This window comes from Dichomitus squalens, assembly GCF_000275845.1.
Source record: "Dichomitus squalens LYAD-421 SS1 unplaced genomic scaffold DICSQscaffold_87, whole genome shotgun sequence".
In the NCBI taxonomy this organism is placed as follows: Eukaryota; Fungi; Basidiomycota; class Agaricomycetes; order Polyporales; family Polyporaceae; genus Dichomitus; species Dichomitus squalens.
In genome coordinates this window covers 54,971-77,946 of record NW_006766969.1, presented here as the reverse complement: position 1 = coordinate 77,946, position 22,976 = coordinate 54,971, and the positions used below count along the sequence as shown (strand labels likewise).

Here is a 22,976-nt window from a genome sequence, read left to right as displayed (position 1 = left end):
GGGCTCCTGCGGCTGAACCAGAGACGGATCAGCTAATTTTGGATCTAGCTCGGAAGTGCCGAGAAGATATCTCGGACGTCCTGATTCAGGACCAACTGGAGCAGTGTAAAGTCCAGAAAAGACGCAAGCGTTGGTAACATTAAGTCACAACTTTCCGAAGAGTACTGAGACAAGCCACCCAAAAGGCCTCCCGTTTCGTCTCTAGTGCCCGAAAAGTGCCACAAAATTCTTTGAGACGCAATAGCGCACGAGAAGGAGATGGGGTGAAACGAAAGTCGATTCCTACTGGTAAACCCTGAGCCATGCAACGTCGAAGTATGCGTTTGCGAATGCGCTAGGGTTTTCGTCGACGTATGCTATACAAAGATATATAATGAGTTCCTGGGAAAAGCGATCGAAAAGGGGGACCATACGCACTAGTACAGTCTCCAGGGCATCCATCAGCCTCAAACACCGCACCAGCCCAATCGCCGCCTATCCGAAGTATTCGTCAGTCTATTCAGCAGATGAAGAGCACGTATATCCATACTCACAGAACGTCAGGTTGATAACAATGTTATGCGGCCCGAAGTGCGACGCCATATCACATGAGGTGCTCGAGAAGTCCGCAAACGGCGTTCCCCAGTTGTCCGTATCGACGTTCGCCGCGCCGTTCAGCACGTCGTTCGGGATCGACCCACTGTTCCGCGACCAGTACCAGACCTTCACGCCCGCGTCTGAGCGCTCCATTGCGTAGAAGCCGCCCCCCGCCGCGTTGAACGCAGGGCCGTATGAGGATACGTCGTTGGACTTCACGCCACAACCGCTGTTGCCCGTCGCATTAACGTCGCAGTTGTCGCCGGTAGAGGTCCCAGCCATGGTGCGCGTTCCTCCAACCGTACAGTCTGTCAGGGCAGGGGCGCCGTTTAGGGAGACATGAGCGTTCGGAGAAGGGAGGATGATGCGGATGACGTACTAGAGCCCGTGTGGAGTGTGGCCTGGTCAGTCCCTTCGTCGTTGACGCCCTCAAGGATGTCGATCTCTCCTATCGAACAGCCTACCAGTGAGCCCATACATACCTCAACTTGGGCCGAAGCATTGTTCACCTTGGTTCGGCCAATCCTGGCCAACCTCCCACACCGCTGGCCAAGTCCTATAAACAGGCACGGAGAAACATGTCAGACAAGACTATGCCCATCAATCCCAGTCACACCCCCGAACTGTAGCTTGGACAGTGACGAGGGTATCGAGAGCTTAATGTGCCCCTTACAAAGCATGAGCGACTCACCCGCAGCCCTCAGGCATGTGCCGAATGTTCCATCTACACACAACGCAGACGGTCGTCAGATTCACAATGTCTTATCAGGAGCGCAGTCTGGCAGTAGCTAAACGAGACCAATCGGAGGTACACACATGGTCACATGGTTCGAATACACGTTGTTGCTCATCAGTCGAACAGAGTTGCGTCCGGGGTCACTAGCGCTGAGCACCGTCGTGTCGTCCGCTCGGAGAATGAGCGTGTCGCTCGCCCGAGGCGTAGGTCAGGTTCTGCGCAACCGCGGTCGCCTGGTCGACATATTTCCTATACGATCGACCGAGACACTGTTTAGCACTTACTGTTTGGCGCATAAGGCGAGGGACTTACACTCGGCCATGGGTAGGGTCTGCGATGGCCTGGTGTATGAACCCAGAGAGAAAGTCGCTGCCCTGAAAGCTGTCACTTTGCGCGTAGGTCGTGCCGAGTGCGGGGGCAACGAGACAGGAGAAGAGGGCGAGATAGGCGCATGTGGCGAACATGGTGTTGATGTGTGAGATAGGATTGGATGCGCTTGTGTGGACAGGAAGATTTTGAGGGGGAGCGGCCCACGGAGAGATGTCTTCGAGTGGACCACATTTATACGAGGCCACTACCAAGTCAATATCAGCTTTGCGAAACTACTACTTCGAGGAGTGGTTACCTCAAGGTCTCGGATCACGACATCGCAGTGGCTTACGGGAGCGAATGAACTCAACTACTATGTGACGTAGAGAAACGGTGGTGAGGAAGAGGTAGTACGTATGATGCTGAACGGGCCGGACAGACAGATAAGAGAGCATATGCAATCTGGACAAGGTCAGCAGCGATTGTCGGAACCGCAAGGTCGCAGGCCTCTTTGCAGATAGCACTCAAAGGTCCCGCGGAGGCAATGCTGGCAGTGACCTTCTGAGCCCCAGAGAGAAGGAAAGACTTGTCCCAGATGGGGACGCGCGAGAGACGAAGCCCATATGCCTCAATAGCCAAATGGTGCAAAGATAGTCACATGGAAGCAAATACACATGCGACCCGGTAGGGCCTGACGTTTGAGGCTGTCGCCAATTCGGTCAGTATGTAGGAACGAAAAGGACTACGGAAGGCCGCGTCATACATCCCCGAGTCTAACGGACACACTCGCTCCCGAAGGGTAAGACAGGGTGAGAGCCGCTGATGATGTCGGGGTTAGCTGTTGGATATGGATGTTACAGGCGTGATAACATGGGCTCGATCACGAGACAGGATGATGAGGTGTGGTTCTCAAGTTGCAAGCACCATGTGGCAGACAACGGATCAACCCAGCTAGTCAGAGTGACATGAGAGCTGCAGATGCAAAGTTCCTCAGCTGATGTGGGCAGAAATAGAATGCACTGCCAGCAGATTTCCAGAGACAGAGACTGCAGCATGTCAAGTTTCGGCTCCGCGCCGTGCAACATGGGCTCGAGCGAGGAGCCGTCCCTAAGAGAAGCTTATTCTCTCTGTATGATGACAACGAAGAACGGCGGGACTCGGAGCGAGGTTTCGGACGATATGAGATCATCGTCCTGAAAATATCCCGGCTGTAACGTCGAAACCAGGAATCAATGTATATGGATATCGCAGTCTGATCACTTCCTCGGGAGGACGTACCTCGTCATGACGGAACTTTACTACTAGGCACAATGCACAGAGACGTGAGGTATGTAAGATGACACGGATTTGGAAGACTTTCCGCCAAGAGTACTTCATGGCTGAGGTGAGACATAACAGACAGTGTGTCTGGGCCGTGTGGGATTCCCTCATATGATCTCAAACGCTAAAGGTGAAAGGCAAGTTGAAGGAGGGAGGAGCGAAGTCCGAGCATGAAAACATACGTCGGAAGCCCGACAACATTCCCACGCCTCAATGCCGCCCGTAAGCTGCACAAGCCGGTCTGCCACTGGTTAAGTAGAAGCCAACCGCTATCGGCGGAAGTAGTTGGACGGAGACGTCTGTGTCACAGCACTGTAAGTCATTCAAAAGTGTTGAATCGAGTCTCCAATTGATGAATATGAGTTCGATCTAGATGCCGCCGACTATCGTAGCATCATCCCGCATTACCCTGTTGAGTTCCCAAAGGTCCTGTCTTCGACACATTCGTCACACGCCTCACTGGCCTGGCAAGCAGCCAACAGTCTGTCATGCACGACAGATTACAACCGGGAACCTCGAGTCTGGGAGAGATTCAACGCAGCCAGAACGCATGCAGCGACGGTGGCAGCGTCGAATAGTCTGCACTCTTGATTCAACCAAGCTTACTCCGAGCGACTACGTAGACTTCAGCATGCTGACTCAACCAAACGTCACATTGGTCGCTCGGTCTTCCGATCCCAGAGATGCCTCAAACACATCACTTGGAAGACCCCTCGCCAGAATCACTGCGAGGGGACTTCGAGACCGCAGATTCCCTCCCAACACTGCCGGATTCCTATACTATCACACCCCTCCGTATAGCCCCCCGCTCGCAGGAGAACTCCGCTTTTGCATCACACCCTCCCCGGATCCTGCCAGCTTTTCCGAGGGATCTGACTTGCTCACGGAGTACGGCATGCCCTGGAAGATACCACTTCTCTACATGACCGGCAAGAAGAGTTACACGGCCCTGCATACACTCCTACTCCAGGATGGACTGGTGACCGCACAGCTTCTGGAAATCGCCGCATCTGCGGCGGAAACACTGACAACAGCGAACTACCGACAGAGGACAGGTGTCAGCATAACGGCCCTGGTGAGCTCGTTCGGGCGAGGGTGCAGGCTCCGACTCGGAGACTACAACGCAGCATGCCTGGCCATCGGCAAGAACACCGTCGTGAGGAAGCCTGTCAAAAATCTCGCTAACTTCCGTGTTCCTGTGGACGGTATCGGAGGGGCGGCGGATTATTTCCCTTTTGAAGGTAGCCGTCCTTGGTCCACGATCAGCGTTCAAGTAACTCACCATGCATCATGGCCGTCCACAGGCTCTATAATCTGTTGCTTCGAGCCTTCAACCCTACCTGAACACACGGGGAGACGCGTCGTGGTACTCCGGGTACTGCGTCTCCTCGACAGCGACCCCATTCGACCAGTGCCGCCTCCTAACAAACACGAGTACCCCTTGTCGACGCTGAGACCCCGCGAAGGGCAGTTGTTGATGACAATGCGGCGGGGCAAAGTGCAACCGTGGTCGGTGGATATGGACGAAGACAAACCACGGAGTGCCACTCGTGTGGGGATGGAGAGGATGCTGAGGATTCTATACGAAAATCAGGAACTGTACGGTTCGCCGCCGGAACCTGTGTTTTAACCAGGTGTATGTCCCAAAGGATATGCTGACTACATCGCGCATCGAGGCTCCAGGAGGATAAGAGATATTGATTACACAGATACACTACGCGAACAATTGCGTTTGAGTACACCACGCGATGCGTCCGAGGGAGTTCTACAGAGCTGAGTATCTGAGCAAGCCAAAATCTCAATGGATAAAAGCATGAAGACGTCTGACCACGCGCAAACGCGGCAAGGCGTGAGTAATCGAGAGGCTATGCGAGTGGTAGAGCGATATGCATGTACAGACGGATATGTTACGGACGTCATGAGTGATGGGCTGTGAATGCGGATGATGAGTCAAACAAGTGCTTCCTGCGTGGTGGGAGATCCCAGTGGTGGAAACTGTATACTACTATTGTGAGGAAATGCTCGTATGATAAACAAGATACGGACTCAATGGCCGTAGCACTGGAGTGGAAAAAAGGGGAGGTGCGGATACATGAACTAATGAGCATGCGAGAGAAGGCACAAAGGGTGGTGATACAAGATTCCGTGCTTGAGCGAGGTGATAAGGTGACACGACGTACAAAATAACATGGACAACGAAGCATAATCTGGATAACAACAGGGCAACAGCGACGGCGAGATCAACGGACACGGACAAGCAGACAATGAGCCGAAATTAACGTGACGGTGCGGCGAGACTTGGGCTGTCGATAGACGGAGCGTCCATCCCAGCAGTAAACACCGAAGGAGCAGGAAAGATTCCTCATGACGGAGGCGCATACGGCGGAGAGCCCGCCATCATTGCACCCATGGACTGGAACATTTCCGCGTCGCCCGTTCTCTGCCTCCCGTGTCTCTTCAGGCTCGGTCTCTTCGTGAGCAGTAAGCCCCCGTCAAGACCCTCCATCAACAGCTCCGTCGGGCTCGCGCCGCGCTTGGCCCTGCCGGGGGATGAGAGCCCAAGGGCCATGTTCGTCGTGTCGACCTCAAGCTCGGGCATCGATGTCGACATCGACATCGACGTCAGCGCCTCGACGTGATCGTCCAAGCTCGAGTCGGGGGCGCTACGCTTCCGAGGAAGTTCGCCGCCGCGACTACTGAGATCGTCAGAAGACGATGGGGAAAACGACGAGCCCAGCCGGAGGGCCTGAGGAACGTTCGTCGCCCGTGCACCGGGTGCCGATTGCGCGGATGTTGGTGAGGCTAACGGCGAAGAGACGCCAGGAGCGCCTTCGCTGCTGGTGACTTGAGTGGCCCGCGGTTCGCCCTCACCGCCGCGAACCCCTGCGGCACTCGCCCGCCGTTTCGCGTCCTCGGCTTTCTTCCTTCTCTTCTCCTCATCCACGATCATGAGCGCGCCCTCGATGATCGCCCGATGGACAAACACATACTGCCTCAGACTCTGGCATAGGCTCATCCTCTGCTCCCGCATATCCTCGACGACCTTCCGAATCGGTTCGTCGTACGACGACAGCAGTGGAGGCGACGTATCATCGTGAAGCTTCCGCGGTTCCTTCAGCGGGGGCGAGGGCGAGCCGGAATGTGCCGTCTCCTCACCGCTGCTCGCGTCGCCCACCTCGACCTTGTCAGCGTTAGACCGAGACTGAGCGGCCAGGGAAGGAACGACTCCTCCCGACTTGCGCGACGAGGAGTCCGCCGACGACTGCACTTCGGACCGCCAAGTATCAAGCCGGTACGAGTGGGCAGCCTTCGAAGGCTTCGTTGGCGGAGGGAGCTCCCCAGTTTGCTTCGGGGACGCCTCCGACCCAAGGGAAGTCGCACGGAGCCTCAGGTTGGCAGCAGTAGGGAACGCGGAAGCGGAGCCCGAGAGCGACGTAGCCTCCCCAGATGGGCCAGACGGGGGCGGGGAGGGAGTCGACATGGACAGCTTCGCCGTCTGGCCGACCATCGAGTTCGTCGAGGTGTCCGTCTGGCTCGCGTTCGTGGACGGAGTGCTGCTCGAGTGCAGCGAACGTGGCCACAGCGTCCCATGCGAGCCCGCATGCGTAAAATGCGAGTCGGAGCTGACCTCTGACCGACCGCCCATTAGGACTGGGCGTGCTGACCCCATTCGCTGGTTCGCGGTCAACGCATACGGACTATCCATCGATGTTGCTGTCAACGCGGTAATGGCCGCGCGCCGGACTTCCTCGACAAGATCCGGGGACGCCTTGAGCAACGGGGGAGGAACGGAGGTCGTTTGCTTATCAGCGGCCGTTGGCGATTGCGTCTGCTCATCTTCGCGTTGTTGTTCGTCGACCTCCATAGGGACCGAGGCCGCAAAACCCGCAACTGGCACATGCACCTCACGACCGCCAACCGAAACGGGCATTGTCAGTTGCTTCGTCTCGGATCCCAACCCCAGCAGAGACGGATCTACCTCCATCGCCTCATTCTGCTCCACCTCGCGCTCGGGGGTGGGGCTCACGACGCTCATGTCCCGGCTTCTCGACTGGCTGTGGCTGTGGCTCCTGCTCCGCCCGCTCCCCGATCTCGACCGTTCCGGCCCATATTCGGATGCCGCCTGCGCCGCGGCAGTGTCCTGAACGAAGCCCTCCTTTCTCTTGCGCATCTCGCGCCGGACGCCATCGAGGACCGCGTCGACGGCGATGAACCCGCCCGTCCTTCCGACACCCGCAGAACAGTGCAGGAGCACGGGTGGGTTGTCCTTTGCAAGCATCGAAATGCCCGTGATCGGGTCGATCGCATCCACAGAAGCGGATTTGGCCGTAACGACTGTGTTGCCATGCAGCGGTGCGTCTGTACGGTAGAGCGGGCCCTCACCCCACGGACCTTGGTCCGCCCTCCGCGACGCTTCAACGGCCTCGTCTACGCGGTGCATCAAGTGTAGCACACCACGCGGGTCGTCCGGAACGTTGAGATCAGGCCAATCGAGATACTGGAACTGTGTGACAATGCGGGGAGACGCCAGCGGGTACGCGGTGTTGGTGAGTTCGAAGACACGCTTGATCGTCGACTCGTCGTCCTCGTCGTCCCTCTCCTTCATCTCGACGTCGCCGTCATCGCGCCTTCCCATGGAATTATGTTTGACCTTACGCTTCGGCTTCGGCTTCACCTGCTGCTGGACGTGCTGGCTGAAGAACCCGCCGCCGATCTCGCTCTGCTGGCGCTTGCGCTCGCGCTCGGGCGTATCGTTTGTCTCGATGAGCTTCAGGCGTAAGGGGCCGTACGTGCCTTCTTCCCAGTACTTGCCGCACTTGACTGACGAGCCTTCGATCTCCCGTGTGAGCATCACGATAACATGAACATTCTGTTCCCAGCACAGGCTACAAACAGCGAAGTGAGTAGATGTGTCATATAAGAGGCACCACTGTGACTCACGTCCAGAAGTCGATAAACGTGGTGGGCAGCGGACCCTGTGTCGCGATGTACCGCTTCGTCGTTCCGAGCGGCTGCACGTAGCTCGCGTTCATATAGTCATCGTCGTCCGGCTTCGCCTTCCGTAACCTCACACGCGCGTGCTCGAACGGCCAGATATTGCGATACCTTCAATCAAGCCCGTCAGCACACGCCCGTGAATCCTGGATGAGATCGCAACTCGCGCACCTGTTCTTCGATCCCTTCTCTAGCCCCGCAGTGATGCTGAACGGGAAGCTCGCAACCGCATCCTCGCCCACCGCAGCCGCAGCTGCCGCACTCTGGCCGTCCTGCTCAGCCCCTGGGCCCATACCTTTTCCAGCTTCACTCTCACTTCCACTCACAGGCGGGATGCCAGCGACTCCCCTCACGCCAGACCCCTCTTGAATAACCTTCCCACTCTCAGCACTGTGCCTCTCCATCACCCCCAATAACCTCTTCTGCTCGCTCAGCTCGATCTGATAGAACTGGCCCTCAAGCGCGCGCGTCAGGTCGTCCGCGTCGGACGGCGAGTGCGAGTGGTCTGAAGACGACGACCGGTGACTGCCCATGGATGAGCGACGGGCAGTGCGGCCGGGATGCTCAGGGAGGGGCGGAGAGGGCGATGAGAGCGGGGAGCCTTGCGGTGAGCGATGCGCCATCGTTGACTCGGGAACTCGTGAGGGTAGAGGCGGGGGAGGCATGCTCGACAATGGGGGCTGTTCCGACACAGGCCTCACCATGGGGTCGCTGCTAGGGCTGCCGCTATCGCTCCCGATGTCGCCATCATCCGTGCTGCTACTCTCCGTGACATGCCGGCTCTTCCGCGCGATTTGCCGGAGCCACTCGAACGGAAGCTCACCGACCCTTCGTCGTACCCGCCTCGGCAATTTGAGCGGAATGCCCTCACCATTCGGGTTCTTCGCATCCCTGCTCCCGAGCTCTAGGTTTTGCCTGATCGTATCGAAGAACGGGTTAAAGGCGACCTGAATGAAAGTGTGAGACACCGGACCAGCGCGTATTCCGACAACACTGACCTGTCTGCCCGGTAACGAGAAGCTCGACTCCCTATACGCGCCCAGCGATGTACGTTGTGGTGAGAGCGTGGGCATACTGTACAGAGGACCGCTGGGGGCCTTCATCGTGCCTGCCGCGCCTCCGTGCCTCGGTCGAACAGAACCAGGTGGTAGACGGAGAGAAAACTCTGCCCTGCCTGACGACCTGCCAGAGGGGGGTGGCCCGGACATTGATGCGCCTGCAAGCGGAGGTGGTACCGTCACCACAGACGTCGCGAGAGGCAGAGCCGAAGATCCGGATGCTGAAAACGGATTCTCTCGAGCTACGGCAGGCGTAGGAGGGACGACTTGGAATGGCGCAGCTGAAGCGGCAGTGTTGGGAGGAGGCTGTATACCCTGTACCAGATCCCACTTAGGCATGCTGCCATCAGTGAGTATAAACAGGATTGAAAGCTTACCTTTGGGCGGAAGGGGATCGTGGAAGCAGAGGTGAAAGCAGCCTTGGGTAGGTGCTTTGCGCGGAGCACGCGAGCGGAGCCCGGAGCAGACATGGTCTTGGACATGCCCAAGGGTGCGGGGTCGCCATCGGTCTCAGGCTCGCCTGAGTGCTCGTCCTCGTCATGCTCCTCTGAAGGAGGCCGGCGATCGACGAGGTCTGGATGTTCTCTCCAAACCGCGTGGAAGCCGCTGCGTAACCAGGCGATCTCCCTGTCGTCGGGAAAGCCTTCGCTGCGGAACTTGCGCATGAGGCCGAGGAGGTTGCTTGTGGGAGGGAGTGCGGCGGAGTCTGCGTCATAGACGAGAATTCTGGACGCCTGGTGCCACCTGGAGAACTTGTCCCGAGCGGCGGTGGTCGGGAGCATATCCGCTAACCGGGCGAGAGGAAAGTTTGGGCGCTTGAGAAGCGTGGACGGAACGCAGAGAGAAAGGGCATCGGGGATGCGAGCCTGGGTGTAGGAGTTGTGGGGTCGGATGTCGAGAATGAGGGCGGAGGAGTCGGAGAGGACTGCTGGCAACGAGGATGGAGGAAGGGCGACGAACGCGCTGGGGGTAAGGGCAGCAGAGGAAGAAGGAGGGCCGAGTGCGGATGATGATGGCATCGACGGAAGGGATAGTGAAGGCATTGGAGGTTGTGGGATGGCTGTCGGACATTGCTGAGGAGATGCGAGGGACATGTTGGATGGCTGGGATGTCGAGCCGGATGGGCTGTTGAGAGAGATGAGGGACGTAGCCTGGCGAGCATAACGGGCGGATATAGCAGCGGCAAAGTCGTCCAAAGACTCCTCCGGACGGCCGGAGAGGCATGGGGGGGGATTATGGTTTGCCATGGTGGGCAATGTCGGGGGTGGCAAGAGCGAAAATATGTTGGGAGAGAGGGGCAGAGATGGTGGAGGAGAAGCAAGTCGTAAGTACTCGCTGTCGGAAGGAATCCGTGGCTGCATCTCCAACCACGGCCTCGCCCTCCTGACGTCACTCCCCACCTCCGTCCGCCAATCCCCGCTCTCTCTCGGCCGGCAAAGTAACCAAAACAGGCTCCGCTCGGCCGGATAGCTGCCCCGCGACCGGTGCTTGCGCCACCCTGCACAGGCGCAACAAATATTGGCGCATTTCCCCACACCACTCTCCTCAAAGATCTCCCTGACGAGAACGGCAGCTGCAAACCATGCTCTCTGCATACATGGCTCCATACGCTGTCCCTTCCTTGCACACTGCAGTAGTCACTCGAGCAGACCAATATTGTAGCCCTAGCCGGCACTTGCAACGTACATACGTACATCTAGCGATCGGGAACGACGTCTGCGGCGATCGTGCTGACAAACCTGGGGATGCCTGGGTCGGCAAGCGCCAGTGCCTGGAGCAACCTGGAACAGATCATCCTCCAGCCGTCTTCCCCTGGTTTGACATCGGAGCACTCCTTCCTCTCTTCCGTTGCCTTCGTTATGAAAGACTTGAACGACTTATGGATGCTGCGCATCGACTCGACCAAGTCCATCTCAACTCTATCGGTGCGCATGACAAGATCGGCTGCCGCGAGCCTTCGCCCTTACTGGTACAGGTCATTATTTTCCCCTTCCTTCATTTGCCTGGTATGTCACCCCACCTCCATTTCTTGGTCATACGAGAGGGGCGTTGCTCGACCCTCGCCACACGTATACTGGCTACCATCAGGAGCAATACACGCACGAGGCCCAACTCAACCGCCGTCGGCCTTCTTCCGGTGCTCCTACGTGCACCGTTCCAAGTTAGCCAAGTAACAAGAAGCCACCCCTAGTTCATTAGACCAGTGGTCAGTTGATCGCACAGGAACAGCCCCGACTGGCTCCCTCGAACCCAAACAGAGGTCCTTCCCAAGTCTCTGTGCGCTCCGGTGTGGAATATGGTCATCTTCAGCACGCTGTGGCGGTGGCGTGATAGACCATAGGTAAGGTGTGCCATCGCACGCATCCCTACCCTCTCCACTTCACGCAGATCCCATGAGTCCGGTACGGTGCATCCCTATGCAGGTGCTTCCAGCTTATCCTCAGTTGATCGTCGGCTCTCTCATTGGAACTCATCTACCAGATGATCTTATCATGTCGCCGCCCGTTATCCAATAAGTCGTCAAGTCAAGGGCACGGATATCCTTGTCAGCTCAGTTAGCCACTGCGTAAGAAGCTACAGCAGTTCCTGTCAGCTTCGTGCTTTCTCAGTCTCATCCACTCCATCCAGCACAAATTACTGGCATGGTCATCGAGCCAGTTGACTTTATTTGGAAGAAACGTACATCGCACAATTGGGTCGTAAATCTGCGATACTGTCGACATGCCGTATCCATGGGAATTCAACCGATAAGCCACCGTTCTCCTCTCGTGGTCTGCATGAAGTCCAAGTATAGTGTCTCACATCTATGGAAAGCTGTCAAGAGTAACACATAAAAAACCCATGTCGTTACAATCTCCTCGGTCAAACTAACGTCTATATGAACGCCTGAGCCTGGAGCGTCCATAGCCGCGCATACTCGCCCTTCTTTCCCAGCAGCTCGTCGTGCGTGCCCGACTCGACGATCCCCGTCTCGTCCATATACCTGCAGTATGCGGCAGCCCGCAGTCAGCCTGGACACGCCAGGAATGGCAGAATATAAAGCCTCTCAACGCACAAAATCAGATCCGCGTGCCTCGTCAGGTTCCCGAACCGGTGGGACGAGAACACCATCGTCTTGCTTCCCCGCAGCTCCCTCAGGCGGTCGAACAGGTCTGCGCACGCGCGCAGCGTCAGCACCAAACTACCGCCCTACGCAGACGCCGGCCAATCGCAAGCCACAACGACAAGGACACGTACCGTGCTCGCCAGCAGGGTCGAGCGAAGCGCTCGGCTCGTCGAACAACAGCATGCCCACCCCCTCGTCCTCCTTCACGACCGACCGCATGATCGTCCTCGCCCTGCCCAAGGACGGAACATCCTTCAGCCTCTGAAGTTCAGCTCCCAAACCCGCATGCCGTCCACTCACACAGCAAGCCTCTGCATCTGGCCCCCGCTCAGCCCCGCCACCGCGCCCGCCCTCTTGATCCCCGCGGCGGTCCTCAGCGGCTCGTAGTCCACCGTCCGGCCCGAGAACCTCTTCGTGCCCTCCACTGCGGGCGAGTACTCGTCGTCGACCGGCCGGTCTAGGTACGTATTCATCCCGTCGGGCAGCTTCGCGATGAACCCGTCGGCGCCTGCGAGCTGTGCCGCGCGCTCGACGCGCTCGTCTACGTCAGAGGTGGAAGCGTTGGTCGAGGCAGGGTCCCCGAGAGCAATGTTGTCCCGAATCTGCTCTTGTGTCAGCTCGAGGGAGATGGGGGTGGAACGGAGCGTACCGAGAGCGGGAAGAGGGTGTAATCCTGGAAGAGCACTGTGATCGCGCGTCGGAGGTCGTCGAGCTTGAGGGTGCGGATGTCGTGCCCGCCAAAGAAGATCTCTCCCTCGTCGGGGTCGTACAAGCGCGTCGTCAGTTTCAGTATCGTGCTCTTCCCGGCACCGTTCGCACCGACAATGACCTGCGCGAGCGCACTTAGAGCAGAAATACTGTGAATCGCTCGGGAATACGTACGCAAAGCTGTCCCGGGAGAAGCTTGAACGAGATGCTCCTCAGCGCCCATTTCTCCGTGTCCGGATATTTGAAAGACACGTTCCTGCTCTTCGTCAGTATCAAGGCGAAGACTTTCCTTGGCGAGGAAGAGGCGGGCTCACCGGAACTCGAGCTCGATGCCCGACCTAATCTGGTTCTGATCCTCCGGGAATGGTTTAGTTCCATCCTTGACGAGGTTCGGGATGTTGACGACTTCGTACAGTTTTTTCACAGACTCGAGCTGGTGCCCGACAGACTGTGTCCTTCGTATGATCTCGTATACAGTGAACGCAAACCTATCGGTCGCGCTCTGGATCAGATTGAGAGAGGCGAGTGAGAGCGGGATGCTAGCAGGCGCCTGGGCAGCGCGGAGCGTGAAGTAGATCTAGGAGCAACCCAAGCAGTCAAGTCACATCGGCCTCAAGCGTAGATGCGGAAGAAGGGCCGTACCTGAGGCAGATGCGTCAAGGGCTCCTTCAGCATGGTCCATGCACTTGATCTATTCAGAATCTGGTCTTCGACTTCGTTCCAGTCTGCGTCCATATCTCCTACGCGCTCCGCGGCCTTCTGGAACTCTGCGGTCGCATATCCAGCTAAGCCACCTGCGACGAACTCCTTCCGATGGAGCAAATCCCTCACTGCCTTCTTCCATCCTTGCATCTTCATATAATCCTGGTTGAAAGTCGTTGCAAGCCACACTGCACGCGCGACGCATCAATACCGCCACTCCACGATCCCAAGTTGACGCCAGAGGAATCCGCACGGACCTCTGGTAGTCCTGAACGTGTTGAACTGCGATAGCCAATAGTACGTCTCCCCAAACAAAGTCAACAACGCTAGAACACTCCCGTCCTGGTGGTCCTTCAGCACCTGGAACAGCACCGCGGACGAAGCCGCGAGCTGCGTCGCCGCGCTCACGATGTCCGTCGCAAGCTCAAGCGTCTGCCAGACGACTGTCTGGCCCCACATGTTGTCTGACGCGTCGCCGACCTGCCGCTGCACCGCCGGCTGCGCATACGTGGGCAGGTCGAGTCGCGCTCGCGAGTGGAACGAGTGCAGCGCGTACCACCGCCGGATGCGCGCGTTCAACGGATTCCCGACGCGACGACGCACGCGATAGAGAATGATGCCGACGACGCTACAGGCAATGCGGCCTGCGCAGATCTTAAACAGGCGCGCCTTGTCGACAGTGCGGGTGTCGATGGCGACTTGGGTCTGTGGGCCGGACGGACGTCAGCGCCGTATTTGACACCGAGAACGATCGTGAGACATACGATCTGCAAGAGTTGACCCTGGAACCTGTGTTTTACTTCAGTAACGGGGGCGAGCGAGACAGATGATGACGCTGATTGGCATACCAGATAGAGATTGCAGGAAGAAACGCCTGTACGAGGTCGGTGGCCGCGTATGCGAACACAAGCAGCGCGCATCCTGGAATGCTGAGGACATCATTGATCATGCGGACGATGTACGGAACGCATTCCACGGCGTCGTTGTACTTTGAATATAAGGACGCAAAAGGAATAGCAGGGCCTTCATCGTCTACGGCCTCGTAGCAGTCCCAGACTCCTATGTGTGCGCGGCGGATAGAAGGTGGGGTCGTGCTGCCGCCGCCGTTGGGGATCTTCTCATTCAGGTGCGCCTTCTCGTTGGTCGATTTACAAAGTGTCGCTGGCATGATCAGGTTTGCATTCGTCGCCAAACTGCGTTCGGTATATATATCATGACGACCAATACATAACGAGCCGCCGCATGGCTGTCCCCATGAGCTATGCCGGGGATCAGGATGCTTCACATGCGGTAAATCGACCAATAACTGCTGGGATGCTGTCGGGAGCGTGTCAGTGAGACCCCGAGACATCGGCAGCCGTGACTCGCCTTCCAAAGGCCTGGGAGAGGTAGCACTGCCTTGGCCGGTTGTGACTCATTTGGGAAGGCTAGAAAGCCACAAATGCCGCCGGCGTTGCATATACAGCCTGCGCAGGAAGCCTCGAGGAAGGTCGAGTTGCAATCCAGACGACGTGTGCATCCGACTCGGAGACACAAATACCGGATCAAACCGGTGGCACTGACAGCAGAGAAGCACGGAGTCGACAAGAGACGGCCGCACTCCAGGAAGCCATTTCGATTCCCGACTATGTCACAACCAGCAAGGCAGTCTCCAGGCCCAGGTCAAGGTCAAAGACACGGATGCAGTGGTCAATAACACAAAGATGGGCCACAAAACCGGGTGGGACGGGAGATTACGAGATAAACGCCTGTGCCTGCAGCTTCCAAAGCCGAGCGTACTCGCCTTCCTTCCGTAACAGATCATCATGCGTCCCGGACTCTACCACACCCGACTCTTCCATGTACCTAAGAAAGGGACAGGTGGGTACGACGTGCGTCGCAACGAAGGATGTGGCAAAACGACTCACAATATCAAATCGGTATGTCTCGTGAGGTTGCCGAAGCGGTGCGATGAGAACACCATGGTCTTGTTACCCCTCAACTCACGAAGTCGTTCAAACAGGTCTGCAGGGGCAGCACAGGTCATCACATTGTCCTCATGGATCACCGGTCAAACTCACCATGTTCTGCTGCAGGATCCAATGAAGCGCTGGGCTCGTCGAACAGTAACAGGCCAACTTTTGCATCATCCGCCACCACAGAACGCATGAACGTCCTTGCGCTTATTCAAGAAGATGAGTTCTGAAGTGGGTATCACGGGACAACTCCACTCACACAGCGAGCCTTTGCATCTGTCCGCCGCTGAGCTCCGACGGCGTTATGGACGCCTTGATACCCGCCGCCGCGCGAACTGCGCACACATCGAATGGCTTCCCCGAGAGCGTCTTATTGCCTTCGGGAGGACCAGAAACATAGTCTGGTGCAGGGCGCAGTAGACAGGTATTGAAACCATCCGGGATCTTTTCAACGAACCGCTCCGCGCCCCCGAGACGCGCAGCTAGACGCACATGCTCCGCATCGTCAGCTTTAGAAGGGTCGCCAAGCGCGATGTTATCGCGGATCTGTCATACTTATGTAACGCCGGACGCGCGTCGACGCGGTTGCGGTTGTGGGTACAATTAGTGTGGTGCCGAACGGTCTCGGAGGTCAGGAAGGGGGACGCTGCTCACAGATAGCGGGAAGTGCGTGTGATCTTGGAACAGTACGGATATGGCCTGGCGAAGATCGCTGAGCTTGAGCGTGCGGACGTCCTGGCCGCCAAGCAAGACTTGACCGTCTTCGGGGTCGTATAGGCGCACCGCGAGTTTGAGGATTGTACTCTTGCCAGCTCCGTTCGACCCTACCAGGACACAGAGCTGGCCTGGGAGCAGGCTGGAAAGAGACATTGCGAAGGGCATGTTGGTCGGTGCCAGGGTACTTGAACGACACGTTCCTGCACGGCGATCAGTTCCGTGCGAAAACTAGTAGGACCACTTGCTCACCTAAATTTCAATGCGATTCCAGAGAAAAATTGCGCCGCTCCCTGCGGCAACGCGTCTGTCCCGTCAGAGACGACATTGACATTTTCTCGACTTCATAGACATCGCGGATCGTTGAAAAGTGCCACTGCAGTTGATAGCATTTCGCGACCACCTCATACATTGAGAATGCGAAGCTCTTCGCGGCGCTCTGTACGAGGTTGAGCTCAGTAAGAACTCCTGGCAGACGCGCGGGATCTCGCGCGGCTCGAAGGGTAAACGCAATCTGATGTCGGGCTGCGTGAAGTGATGTTAGAAGGAGCAAGGAGCGATACGCGTAAGCGGACCTGGGGGATATGGGCGAATGCCATCGAGGTGTACCAGGAACGACCGCTCAGGCCGGCAACCGATTCGTATCGCAGGTCTCTCCAATTGCCGTCGTTGTCTTCTACCACGTCCGACGCCTTCTTGTACTCTGGAAGCCTCGCTATTAGGATATATGTGCGTCTGGAGAATAACGGAAGGGGAAGACTTGCCCTCAATAGCGTGTTCTTGGAGATTGCCTGCAACGAGTTCCTTCCGGTGCTTTGCTCACTGACTATCATGTCCCATGCTCTCATCTTCAGGTACTCCACAGACTTCGTCATGACGGCGATCGCTGGACCCTCGACTGTTGTAAGCGACTGCGCGAGACGTACTCACAGCGACTCACCAGTGTCCGCCGTCGAGAAGATGCTGAGATCCCTCAACATCGACACCGTTTCCGCCAGAAGCGTGACCAGCATCATGATCCTCCCATCGCCGTCTGTCCGCAACGTGCGCAACAGCGCATACACCTGCGATCCAAGCCTTGGCGCAGTGCTGGCGATCTCCATCCCCATCTGCATCGTCTGCCACACGACAGAATGGTAGCTTCCCCCACTCGCCGCGGCGAGCTGGGCCTGCACCGGGGGCAGGTTGAAGGTCGGAACGTCGAGCCGCGCGTTCGCTTCGAACGCGCGCATCGCGAACCAGCGCCGGATGCGGGCGTTGAGTGTCTTTTGGGCGCGGCGGTGAAGCTCTCCGAGGACCATGTTTGCGATCGTGCACGCGATGCGCCCCGCGCATATCTTCAACAGCAGCTCAGTGTCTACCGTGCGTGTTGTGACAGGTACTTCCACCTGTTGTCGAGGTGTCGGGTGAGCACAGACGAGCTTCAACGATAACTAGACGCGTACCACTTGGGGTAAATGTCCCTGGACCCTGTCGGATGTTCCGCGATTCGGTTAGTCTACTAGCCCCGGATACTGACCAATTGGAGATGATGTCCATACCAGATGGATGCTGCAGGAACCAGCGCAAGCCCCAGTTCCGTCGCCCCGTATACCACAAGGCGCGACTTGCATCCTGGGATACTCAGCACGTCCTTCAACATCCGGACGACGTACGGGAAACACCCCGCGAGGTCGGCATAGGACTTCTTGAAGCGCGAAATGATCGGGACCTGGTCACGACCGGGATCGACCTCCTCGTACCAGTCCCAGACTCCCAGCTTGCTGTGGGTCACGACGCGGTCCGCGTACGGTATCGCCTCGGCCGCGGGCTCGACCCCAGTTTGTATCTCCATCTCTGGCGTTACATCTGCTTTCGCCTCGACCGTCGGTATTTCGAACTGCCTGCAAACTCGAAGGAGAGGGGGTCGAGCTCCGGCCCAGCTCGCGTGCGAGATGAGCGGGCATCGACCCTAGAACACGGGCGGGTGTTGTGAGAACGTGACCTAGGCCTGTGGGCGCGCCGCTAGACCGATTGCAGGGTGGCACCTGGATCCCACAGCGCGCGCGGCCACCCTGCCTTTTCCCCATATTCCCCAATACAGATGACGTCGCGCAGCCCACAGCTAACAGATGAGCCAAACCTGGTATTGATGGGGACGGGCGCATTCGAGACAGGCTTTCCGGCCTACCACGGAGGTCGTGCCGCCCAGACAATAAAAGCTTCCCGAGAACTTGGGACAATCGCATGGAATGAAGAAATTTCAGCAACAGCGAAGCATGACTCCCGAAGGAACTCGTCGCCTCCGAAACGCCACTGGCAGAGACCTGAGGCATTGATATGCACTCAGCTGGTCAACGAACTGATGTAGGATGCAAAACTGACACTCACTGAGCCTCGCGCCACAGCAGAAAGCTCACGGAACGCGGCAGGAGACTATGCTTCCTCGAATTACGTTGAACGAAGGCAAGGCAGCACAGCCCTATTCATTCATGAAGGTGCGGACATAGGGTGCAGTCTTAAAACGCAGTAATATAACTACTCATACAGATCCTTCCACGCCACCGCCTTCCACATGAACATATACGACATCGAACAAGCGCACTGCTTGTGTCGTCCGCAAGACTGCCGGAAACGATGGGTAAGAAGATGGGTAGATGGGTAGGTAACACATATCACGGGCAGGACGCACGTCCTAGCCTACGAGAAGATGGAATAAATCTGAAGCAGAAGCTCGCCTAGTCGATGCGTCGCTTGGGGATCTGGCCCAGAGGGAGGACGAACCACGATTGAGCGCGGTCGTTGAGCATCTCTGCGGTTCCCACGTAGAATGCGATGAACGCAGTGATGATGCCGAAGGCGCCTCCGGCCTTGTCGAGCGCGACGGCGTGAGCGGTTGAGAATTTTCCTGGCAGATTTGAAGGAAGAGAAGTCGGGAATCAGTCATGGCGCGAATCGGAATTCGCGGAACCACGTACCTGAGCCGAGGAGCGCGAAGGTGATGGTGAGGAAGAAGAAGAGGACGACGAGGCCTAAGTTCCTCCGCAGAGAGGCGACGAGGAGTAGGAACGTGACGATGAACCATGTCCACAGATAGATGCCGAGCGCGGAGTTGAGCTCGTTAGGGTCCGTGTAGGCAGTGAGGATACCGGAGCCGGGGATGAAAATCGTCCCGAACGACATCCAGAATCCGCCGTACATCGTGAACGCTGCGCGGGAAGGGAACAGATTCGGCGTTAGTCAGAGGGATAACTTGCGAAGACGCGCAAGACCCCAAAGCGCCGAAACGGAATGGACGCGTTTGGGTTCGATATCACGCGTCTTTAATGACTGGCAGGCACGGAAAGAACGTACCAGTGGCCGCAAAGGTATTCTGGGTTGCGAATTCCCACATGCCTGCGACGAACTGCGCAAGGCCCCCGACGAAGAGGGCCATGCCGATGACGACGTTGGGGGTGTTGATGCCGCGGGCCTGGACGTTATACATCGAGAGGATGAAGGTCGTTGACGCGAAGCCGTACAGACCACTACCGTCGCGAATGAAGGGGATGAGCATGGCGCCATCGCGCAGAGTTGGGGACGCTTACAGAGGACCAGGGTCGCCCAGCTGGCGGTAGTAGAGGTTGCGGCCGGGGGCGGAGTGACCGTTGGTGGGCGGGGGGTTGGCAGTCGCGAGCTCGGGTTGGGCCTTCTCGAGGTGGGACATGATGGCGACGGGGTCGGGGTCGAGAAGGTGGGGCGAGAGAGAACGCGGACTGGCCGACGACAAGGATGAGCTTATTACAAGGGCGCTTACCTCATCCAACCGGGTAAGGGGCGATGGGCCATATCGGGCGTAGCGCTACCAGCTGACTGGAGGTGATCTCCCCAGCGCAGACGGCTGATCAAAGACGGGGCGGGTGAATGCTTCAGCCTCCATCCCACAGCATATCCCCACACTCATCTGACCCCGGCGCACACTTGCATGATCATCAAGTGACACCCGCCCAAGGGCCACTACGACAAACCAACGGTTCCCAGTCCTCCACCGAATCCCTCGACCACGACGGCCCGGCAGCCCACGTAACGATCTTGGCAGCTCCCGACGTCCACCGACATCAGTGCGCACGAAATCGGACTGTCATTCCCGGATCGTCGTATTATACGCACAAAGCGATGCTCATGTACCCGATTCCTGGATGAGGGAACGAGCGTTGCATTTAGCCTCGCTGTCACCGAAACGGGGCGACAATACGAACGCACCTGTCTCAGGGCCCTCGACATATCAGGATCCCATCCCGCTCACCCCTCGCCAACTGTCCCCATTCTCGATGGACCAACCTGATCTGCGCCCCGGTAATGTACAGGGGCGCTGAGCTGGAACGCACCCATGAACTCACAGCGGCTTCTGAGCTGCTTCTGAGCGCCCATGCGACTTCGACAACGGACACGCTCCCTTGCTTCATCCGTTTCCGTCCGAGGCAGTCACCCCAGCGCGCAATAGGTATATCGTATAACGTAGCTCGCGTCGGCACTTTATGTCCGCAAGAATTTGATCGGTAGCCAGCATCGACGAACTCGAACACAGCAAGAAGTCAAGCGGGCAGGGAGACCAGATGCACGATGCGGATCAGTGCGAGCGCAGTGTGGCAGAGCTGAACAGCGAAGAGATGGCGAGAAGGGATCGTCGTGTCGATGGCCGGTCCACCTTTAAGTTTGTCATCGGCTGCGGTTATCGATGCAGTCAAAGCCGGTCGAAGCCAGATAGCGATAAGACGTGTCGAGCGACGAGCTCGACAACTCCCATCTGCATCTCCTTTCCAGACGACGGGGTCCGTTTGTTTTCAGATCGGTGCCTGTGAAGCCGTCGGCTTGCATTGCGCGAGGACCTGGGGCGCGATACGATTGGGCAGGCGCAGAGGACGATGACGAGTACGTTACAGTCCCGTAGTGAGCGCGCATCCCGTAGTGAGCGCGCAAGAGACAGCGTCGAGGCAAGGTGGTACTGAGGGAGAGCAGCGGAGAAGGATATGGAGCGCTACAGAGGGTGCGACTCCAAACGGTGAGCAAGGCAGAATCCAGGACGTCTAAAGGCAGCAAGGCTGAGCAGAGTCCGAAGCTCAAGGTGCACGGCCCCAAGCAACAACAGGGCTGTCCCATCAGAGTGCATCGCGAGGTTATATGCTTGTCGCGCGCCCGCGCTGAGTTTCAGACACCAGCCGCATGGACATGCCACAGGGAGCGCGCTGGTCAGGCGGCCTGACGGCGTCCTCGCCACCTAACGAAACGCATTGATGAGTAGTCAGGGGACCATGCAAACCACTACGTACCTTGGTGGTGCAGGTCGGTCATATACGGTCAGAAGGGGAAGGAGCGCACTGTAGGGCAGGGCAAGCAGACTTGCGCATTCCCTTGGCTTTGAAGTCCACGAGTGCGTGTGTTCCCGAACGAACTTTGCCTCAGGCTCCGACAAAACCTTCTCTATATGCTCGTGAAGAAGGCGCGAAGTCATACAAAACAACAGAAAGCCACGTCGGAAAGCACGAGCGCATATACCCAGCAACACCAGGAAGACATGGTAGCAGTACGAGGTCAAGAAGCAAACTTCTTCCGTCGTTCAGAATTCACAGCTATGTACAAGTCCCGTCGCAAACCCAGTTCCGACATTATCCAACGCACTTCCGACTTCCGACACCCGTTCGAGCCTACAGATCCCGTCCGCATCAAATCCGAGCGTACTCAGTTGCCAAATACGGCAAGCGCCTAGGCGTAGCGGTACGACTCGGAAATGCTCTTGCGCCTCTTTGTGAGCGGAACAGCGTCGGAAGGGCGTTTGCCATGAGGACTGTGCAGGCCGTCGCCCGAATCGTCCCGCAGCTTGCTGGACATAGTGGGAGCGGACTCTACGCACAATGAGAATGCCGATGCGCAAGCCGGTCTCACTCGTGCTTAGTGTGCAAGATTGCTGTAGGGATACAAGGCGTGAGATGGAAATGATCAGACATCCTTCTGCAGAAGCTGACCTCCTCTGTCGCCGTGGGCGGTGGTCTTGCGGCTGTCCGAAACATCCCGGCCCCGGGGCGGGAGGGCGCCTTGAGCCACGTGGCTTTCCCCGATTTTGAACGAAAGGTGGGCGTCCAAGATACCCGCGTTCCCTTGCGAGACTGCTTTCACCCGGCTAGCATCTCTTACTTCAAGTTCAGTGAACTCGGTGGTGTCATCAGGTAGATTCAGATAAGCCATCAAGGCATATACGATGAATGCGGATGCTCAACGGCGACCAGCTGGTCAACTTTTGCTCCTACAGCATCGTCAGACTCGAGGTCACCGAAAGCCACGTAGACTTTCAATACTACGGACGCTGGCCTACACTTGAGAGAGGTGGGGCGCATCCGAGCAGCATCCTCTGTTCTCGCCTGCGTCCAACTGGTCCTAAGGTGAGTGTTCATTCCAATCGCCCTTGCCAAATCGCGTCTCGGTAACACCTTTCCGGGTCATAACCCTGAGCTAACCCCAACACTGCCCAGTGCAGCTTCGACCATCGTAGCGCCAGCCTCGACCAGCCTCGACCATCAATAGTCAAACAAGGTCCTTTCTCCGCAGTGGCCGCTTGTCTTCGTGTTCCTCGCCCATTCTCCTCTGGGGTAAGTGTGGGGCCCCGCGGGGCTCGGGCTTCGTCTTCTCGGAACCCCCTAACACAAGATCTTGCTCCCAGAATCTGACGTGATTATACAGACGCTGAAAGCCCGTCCGATCATACACAGCATCAGTCGGACCATACTTTATCTGTACCATTTCTGCGCACCCCAGCGTGTCTCCGCAGGTCAACTGGTCGCCGA

At 57.5% G+C, this 22,976-nt stretch overlaps 3 protein-coding genes across 3 annotated transcripts; all 3 read right to left on the bottom strand.

The window, feature by feature from the left end:
- Window positions 1-282: 282 nt before the first annotated feature.
- On the bottom strand, window positions 283-1,776 carry DICSQDRAFT_150588 (endo-1,3(4)-beta-glucanase-like protein; the record flags this gene model as incomplete). The annotated part of the gene is made up of 8 exons (XM_007371076.1): window positions 283-356; window positions 418-474; window positions 534-884; window positions 956-1,024; window positions 1,086-1,132; window positions 1,268-1,300; window positions 1,393-1,503; window positions 1,625-1,776. The coding sequence occupies 8 exons, from the start codon at window positions 1,774-1,776 to the stop codon at window positions 283-285; spliced, it is 894 nt and encodes a 297-aa protein (XP_007371138.1).
- Window positions 1,777-4,640: 2,864 nt separating this feature from the next.
- Window positions 4,641-9,877, bottom strand: DICSQDRAFT_141499 (uncharacterized protein). The gene is made up of 4 exons (XM_007371075.1): window positions 8,935-9,877; window positions 8,108-8,883; window positions 7,883-8,047; window positions 4,641-7,827 (listed from the first exon to the last, which is right to left on the bottom strand). Exons 1-4 carry the CDS (start codon window positions 9,331-9,333, stop codon window positions 5,304-5,306), a joined length of 3,864 nt encoding a protein of 1,287 aa, XP_007371137.1. The 5' UTR covers window positions 9,334-9,877; the 3' UTR covers window positions 4,641-5,303.
- Window positions 9,878-11,642: 1,765 nt separating this feature from the next.
- On the bottom strand, window positions 11,643-21,077 carry DICSQDRAFT_163996 (HlyB/MsbA family ABC transporter). The gene is made up of 26 exons (XM_007371074.1): window positions 20,401-21,077; window positions 19,746-20,332; window positions 19,513-19,685; window positions 19,137-19,367; window positions 18,943-19,066; window positions 17,699-18,062; window positions 17,120-17,567; window positions 16,944-17,065; window positions 16,755-16,882; window positions 16,432-16,704; window positions 16,120-16,382; window positions 15,725-16,019; window positions 15,571-15,671; window positions 15,418-15,514; window positions 14,879-15,355; window positions 14,359-14,827; window positions 14,275-14,299; window positions 13,768-14,215; window positions 13,451-13,698; window positions 13,123-13,385; window positions 12,983-13,064; window positions 12,750-12,929; window positions 12,401-12,702; window positions 12,232-12,332; window positions 12,050-12,146; window positions 11,643-11,977 (listed from the first exon to the last, which is right to left on the bottom strand). Exons 16-26 carry the CDS (start codon window positions 14,676-14,678, stop codon window positions 11,869-11,871), a joined length of 2,175 nt encoding a protein of 724 aa, XP_007371136.1. The 5' UTR covers window positions 14,679-14,827; window positions 14,879-15,355; window positions 15,418-15,514; window positions 15,571-15,671; window positions 15,725-16,019; window positions 16,120-16,382; window positions 16,432-16,704; window positions 16,755-16,882; window positions 16,944-17,065; window positions 17,120-17,567; window positions 17,699-18,062; window positions 18,943-19,066; window positions 19,137-19,367; window positions 19,513-19,685; window positions 19,746-20,332; window positions 20,401-21,077; the 3' UTR covers window positions 11,643-11,868.
- Window positions 21,078-22,976: the final 1,899 nt, after the last annotated feature.

Excerpts from the sequence above, each read along its gene's own strand:
- DICSQDRAFT_163996 (XM_007371074.1), bottom strand. The coding sequence starts at position 14,678 with ATGCCAGCGACACTTTGTAAATCGACCAACGAGAAGGCGCACCTGAAT. Across the intron at positions 13,386-13,450 it reads CCTTGACGCATCTGCCTCAG|ATCTACTTCACGCTCCGCGC; the intron begins GTACGGCCCTTC and ends GGTTGCTCCTAG. Across the intron at positions 12,930-12,982 it reads TTCTCCCGGGACAGCTTTGC|GTCATTGTCGGTGCGAACGG; the intron begins GTACGTATTCCC and ends GCGCTCGCGCAG.
- DICSQDRAFT_141499 (XM_007371075.1), bottom strand. The coding sequence starts at position 9,333 with ATGCCTAAGTGGGATCTGGTACAGGGTATACAGCCTCCTCCCAACACT. Across the intron at positions 8,048-8,107 it reads GAGAAGGGATCGAAGAACAG|GTATCGCAATATCTGGCCGT; the intron begins GTGCGCGAGTTG and ends GCTTGATTGAAG. Across the intron at positions 7,828-7,882 it reads ACGTTTATCGACTTCTGGAC|CCTGTGCTGGGAACAGAATG; the intron begins GTGAGTCACAGT and ends CGCTGTTTGTAG.